At 29.3% G+C, this 6,581-nt stretch overlaps 1 protein-coding gene across 1 annotated transcript; it reads right to left on the bottom strand.

The window, feature by feature from the left end:
• Window positions 1-2,899: 2,899 nt before the first annotated feature.
• LOC8284609 lies at window positions 2,900-3,677 on the bottom strand. Its single transcript, XM_002519781.4, has one exon. It carries the CDS (start codon window positions 3,502-3,504, stop codon window positions 3,127-3,129), a length of 378 nt encoding a protein of 125 aa, XP_002519827.1. The 5' UTR covers window positions 3,505-3,677; the 3' UTR covers window positions 2,900-3,126.
• Window positions 3,678-6,581: the final 2,904 nt, after the last annotated feature.

Genomic DNA, 6,581 nt, shown 5'->3' with positions numbered 1-6,581 from the left:
TTTAGTGGCAGCATATGTTGGATTGCTACTCAATGACCAATAACCTTCTTTGTTGGTTATGTAAAAACATGCACTTTGCATCGAAGTAACCAAAGGACATGATTATACTGGAAGTTGTGAAAGAATGATATCCAGAAAATTAAAAGTAATCTCTTATAGATTTGTGATCTGACCGCGAACGCATAAGAAATACATATAGACATCAAAAGTTGGTCTGATTTTATTAAAAATAATGAAAGATTAACACCCCACAAAAAATAAATAAATAAATAAATAAAAGGAGAATACGTTCTTTTAAAATCTTGTTAATATTAAGAATTATCCCTTAAAGAAAGGTGAGTTTCCACTGATTATACAAAAATAAAATATTTAACCAAACTAATCAAATGCTCTAGACAGAATAGCACCAATTAAAATTTTCTATTAAAAAAATCATTAAGTAAATAACATCTGAAAAAAAAGGGGGCAAACGCAGAGTTCTAAGTAGTGAAATTTGGCCAAAACTCAAGAAAAATCAGAGAGCGATGAGTTTGACTGTTGACCCGTCTCCATCAAATTAGTTCCAAAAATCAATCAAAACCAAGATTAGGCAGAAATCCTAAAACTGTGATAATGATCTTTGGCCTGTTTCCCCTCCCGCCCCTCCATGAATGGCCATCTTTCGCTCATGCGTTTCAGAATCGTGCTCACAGTTTCATTGGCATTGTATGAATTTCAACAAACCTCAAATTCCTGCAAGAGACGCAGAATAGAAACTCAAATCTTTCAACATATTATATTACAGCTGAAAAACAGAGTACTGAAGAGTTACACTAATGAAACATATTTTTCGATTTACTAGTTTTTAGTTTGGAAAATGAAAAGTACAACTCGTTTTAGACAACTAAAATCTATTTAAACTTTTTATAGCTACTATTTAAAATATAAAAATTCATCAAAAAAAATAATTTATATAAAGGCAAAACGATCTCAGATACCTCGACCTTTAATAATTTTTGCAAATCTATCATCACCTTTAAAATTTATTAATTTGGTCCACCATCTTTACATATTATATTATATCTACCCACAATTATTTTGGCGTGTGCCACTCATGATATAGCATGCACACGTTACTTATTTGTTTGACTACATGACTTACAACTTAAAGAAGTTCTAAACTCAATGTTTTGTGCTTAAATTAAAGGAAGGAAAAACTATCCTAACTACCATGAACTTTCACCATTTTTTCAAATATACCCTCACCTTATAATTTTTATCTTTTTGGTCCATCATCTTTACGTTCTATATCAAATCTATCTAAGTTGTTTCAGGCGTGTGCCTATGATGACATTAAATAAATTCAGACAAAAATACTATAAAAAGTTGTTCGAGTCAATATTGTCTGCATTATATATATATGCCCAATGAACCTAAATAAAAAAGCAAATGCTTCAAAATTATTTGTAGTATACATATGCACCATGCAATATTAGTGCAACTTCTTAAACTTTTGAAAAATTTTTAGCAGAACATGCTGCCCATCTTGAATCACCAAAGTTGCATTCTTACTAGTCTTTGGCATTGTTGTCCCAGAGGATCTGACTACATTTTCTTTTCCTTTTGAACAAACTAATGTATGTTGGTAATAAAAAGACAAATTTGCATGACATATCATCATAGACATGCGCCTGAAACAACTTGGGCAAATTTGATATGGAATGCAAAGATGATGGACCAAAAGATAAAATTATAAGGTAAGAATATATTTGAAAAAATGGTGAAAGGTCTTGATAGTTGGGATGATTTTCCCTTCCCTTAGTTTAAACATAAAATGGTGAGTTTTGAACTTTTTTTAAGTGGTAAACCATGTAGTCAAACAAACAAACCACATTATGTGCGTGCCATGTCATAAGTGACACATACCAAAACGAAGGTGGGTAGATATGATACAATATGCAAAAATGGTGGACCAAATTAATAAATTTTAAAAATAAAAAGAGATTTACGAAGATGATCAAAGTTCGGAATATGTAGGATAGAATCGTTTTGCCTTATATTAACTAATTTCGTATATAAAATGTATGCAATAGCTACTAATGATAAAATTACAATAATACTTGATGTAATTATTATTTATATATTTTTATTATATAATGCCTATTTTCTGGACCATTATCCTGCCTCTGCCGTGGGCTCATAAATTTTGTCTATTGATTAACTAGAAAGGAATTACTATATCTACATCGAGAGGTTGCTTTAACAAATGGCAATTTGCATAAATGTGAAAATGTAGACATAGATTTGGGTGGCAATTCCCTAATAAGAAATGGGCATCTTTTAAGCTTGATTATGAAGCATTCCTAGCTGTATTTGTTCTCCACCAGTCATTCTCAAATTCAATTAGCCACACGGTAGAGAGAAATTTCTACAACCTAACAAGGTCCATCTGTAGAGTGTGCAATACACCAATTCAACTTTTTGTTTTTGCTTCAAACTTTCAGAAAAATTCTAATAATATATATAATCAAAATACTATTAAATTTAGCACTTTATACAAATAAAATCGTAGTTCTGACTTACCCATTCTAGTTGGAAAAATACTGTACTGGAAAATATACACATTTTGCATATAAATATGACACTTTTTTTTTCTTTCTCATTGTTCATTAATAGAAAAGTGAGTTATGTAATATGAACTGATTGTAAACACGAGTAGTTCACCTAAATCCAATTCTGCCACTTACAGAATTCTAGAGCGATGTTATATAAAATTGTAATAAGAAAAAACACATTCCTCAAAGAATTCCACCATTCTTTTGATATCTAAAGGACTTAAAAAAGAAGAAAATAAACCCTCTGTATAATTCTCATAAATTAAAATTCATTTTATTTGAGGAAATAAACAGAGAAGAAGAAGGAAAGAAGAAGCAATCTCATCAAAATAATAAGACATCAGTACATCCATTTGCCAAAGATCCCTCTAATTGTTAGTATCATAAAATCTTGATTTAAATAATCAAGGAAACTACATATGCATATGGAATATATAAACTCAACAAGCTTGAAATGAATAAAATTCACAGATAGTACCTTAATAATTCCCCTATATGTATATATATGTATGTATGTATTCATTATATCTGTCTAATAATCTTGTGCATAGAAGTCAATAATCTCCTCGAGATTGAGCTGAAACAAAGAGGAACAATCATTATACATAAGCCACAACATGTGCTCAAATAGAATCGCATCCACATCCACAAATATCGTCCTTCTCTTCTTCATATCATCAAAATTATGATCATAACTGCCCTTCTTTACTGTTTCTATTAGAACTCGGAAAGGGCTCTCTTCCAACACAAATGGATCCACCAAGAATTCTCTCTTCTCTTTACCAACAACCACCTTCACCGGCCGATCCAAACCGCCGAACCCATCTTCAGTTAGTGGCCGGTAGCCTAGCCGGGACCCTGCAGTGTAGCGCTTTCTCAATATGGAAACAGGCAGGACTAAACAATCCATGGCTTTGGTTTAGGGACCGAGAAGAGACTAGCTAAAAGCTAAGGTAGAGAGAAACTGGGGGAGTCTAAGCTTATATATATACAGGCGTATGAGAAAGAGAAATTATTAAAGAAAGGGGGAAGGGAAAATGAAAAGGAAGGTCCAAAGGGGTTGACAAGTTCTAAGTTGAATTGGCCTGCTAACGGCTACGCAGGAAGTGTTAAATAAGTAAATATTATAAGCAAAGAATTGAGTTTTCCTTTTGGTAGATTGGATAAAGAGAGGCTGTTAGATGACAAAATGAATTTTTAAGTTTTTAAATTCTTAAATTTCTATTTAATTATATAAAATGACTTAATAATAATAAATAAAAATGATATAAAATATGTAATTATATAAAACATAAAAGTGAAATAAAATAAATAAAAATTTAAAAGGATGAAAATGAATATTGCCTTGTGAAATAGGATGTGATGGTAAAATTAATAAATGGCCGTTAGAGAGTGTAGAAGAAGAGCCTCTTGTTGGTAGTGGAAGTAGGAATCGGAATACGACTGCCGACTTGGAAGTGCAATGCAATTAATGATAAGGATATTAAGAATACTATCCACACGCTCTTTAAACGCGTTTGTCATCACCGATCACAAATCTTCAATTTTAAAAGTCATCATCCATTGCTAAGCGGTTCTGTTTGGTTTTTTTGAGCTTAAAACGTCTCAAAATTTTAAGATTTCTTTTCCTCTATTTAATATTTCATAATCCAAAGCGCCAACCTAATATTTTCCTTCCTTCCTTCTTCCCCCTTCTTATACAAATTTTTAATATATAATAACTATATTTTCATTTTAAATAATATGCATTATAAAACTTTTAAATTATTCAGTTTTATTTTACTAAATTTTGTATTTTTATTCTTGTTAAGGACTATTGAATATTTAATCAATATCAAAGTAAAAGATACTACAATTTAATAGGACAAATAAATTTTCTAAAATTTAATATAAAAAATTTCTTAATCCAATTAGAAATAAATATATAAAGACATAAATTAAATAACAAGTTGATAGATTTCCTGTATCTTCAAATGAATCATGGTAATGTAGAGAAATCGACAATAAAATTATACTGAAAGAAGTTTTTGTTTACAGGCAACCGAAAACGAACCTGAAAACAGTGATATAGGTAGGTGTATAATTCTAAAAGGCCTTCTTAATATTTAAAGGCTCGATATAAGTTATAGTTTAGAGTCAATTATTAATGAAAATACACAAATTATTTCCATAATAAAAAAAAATTAAATATTTAATCAATAAAAAGTATTAGTTATAAAAGTACACAAATAAAAAAAATTTATTATTCCAATAATAACAATTATTTATAGCACTACTGCAATAAAACTAATTACAGCAGTAAACATTTAATATCAAAAAAACAAATTAAACCGAAGGGCAGAGAAAAAGACCCTGGTGCTTCTAATTTTTCCAAGGACGTTTTCACTGCTGTAACAAAAAATAAAAAATAAATATAATATTTAAATTTCCATTCATATAAAAATGAAAATTTAAAACTTTTCACCAAAATGGTGAAATCGGAGTTTCAGCTTCATTTTTAGCAGCAGAGGCGGAAAAGGTGGATGGTGGTGAGGATGCAGGTGAAGATGGTGATGGAGATTGCGAAGGCAAATCCATTGTAGAATATGATCCTGAAGGAGAAGGAGAAGGAGAAGGAGATGGAGATGATTCTTGACCCTCTACAAAGAATAAGAGAAGTGAAGAAACAACAAGGAAAAGCATCAACTTTTTAAGCTCCATTTTTCTTAATTATTTGTATTTCTTTTCTCTTCTTCTTGTAATTTTCCAAATCTCTTTCAAGGAGAGTGATGAAGACGATTGCATAGTAGGATAGTTTTGAATTCGTATAAATAATGGAGTCTTGCAGGAATTAAAGGTTATTAGAGAAAATAGGTCTTAATAGGATTAGTGGTTATGAGAAATAATAGGTTTTCCATGAAAATAAAAGTCATACTCTATATTTGGATGCATGTATTTTTACAGCAGTAATACATATATGAATTTGAATATTATCAATTTCTGCTTTGTTTTATTTCAGATAACATAACCAATCCATAATTAAAGGCTTTTAATATTCTTTTTATAGGAAAAACTGATAATTTAACCTGAATCCATCTGTGATTTTGTAATTTTATAGTCATATAATATATTTTTTCGATTTTCTTATATCTGTTATTTCTAGTTATTTAAATCCTATTCCTATTCAAAGAAATTCGAATTCCTTTTAAAAGAAAAAAAACAAAATAAATAATGAACCTTCTGGTTTCTGTCTAACCGCAGTCCTCCCAAAATGTAAACTCCTCTCACAAAATATTCGATCTCTGCTGTCATAGCAATCTTTGATTTTCTAGTTCTCACAATTACATGTCTAATAATAGACTATAATGCCCTTTATCGAACTATTTCATTCATTGAATAGGTTGTCATATATGGTTAAATTTTAAAATGCAATTGTAAAAATGAATAGCATTTAGAGGTTATTTGGTTAGATGTTTGATACAGCTGATAACTATTTTTCATCAAACAATCATATTAAAGTGTTTGGTAATGACTTAAGAAACAATAGCTAATTTAGCTTTAATTAGCTGCTGATTATATCAACTCTATTTTAGGGCATGTTTGGTTCGGCTGATCAGTACAGCTGATAGCTGGTAGCTGGCAGCTGATGGTTGATAAATTAAACCGTTTGGTAAAATTTTATTAGCAGTTGTTGTTAGTATGTTAAATAACCATTAATGGTATAATTTATCGTTAAATATATTTTATCTTATTATATTATATTTGATGATACAAATTAATAAAAATAACTTATAATAATTAAAAATATTATAGTTAATTTTCTTTTAACTCAATTGTATTTATTATTAAAAAATTATTAAAATTATTTTAAAAATAAAATTTAAATTTAAATTTTAATAATAAAATTTTTAAATTTTAAATACCATAATTATAAATATTATGGTATTTATATTGATCAATGCAGCTGATAGCTGGTGACTGATAGCTGGTAGCTGATGGCTGATAAAT

Source organism: Ricinus communis, chromosome 5, assembly GCF_019578655.1.
Source record: "Ricinus communis isolate WT05 ecotype wild-type chromosome 5, ASM1957865v1, whole genome shotgun sequence".
Classification (NCBI taxonomy): Eukaryota; Viridiplantae; Streptophyta; class Magnoliopsida; order Malpighiales; family Euphorbiaceae; genus Ricinus; species Ricinus communis.
Note: the sequence above shows the minus strand (reverse complement) of the source record. Positions and strands in the feature narration are given on the sequence as shown.

Bases quoted from the DNA above. Each gene is read 5' to 3' on its own strand.
- LOC8284609 (XM_002519781.4), bottom strand. From the start codon at position 3,504: ATGGATTGTTTAGTCCTGCCTGTTTCCATATTGAGAAAGCGCTACACT.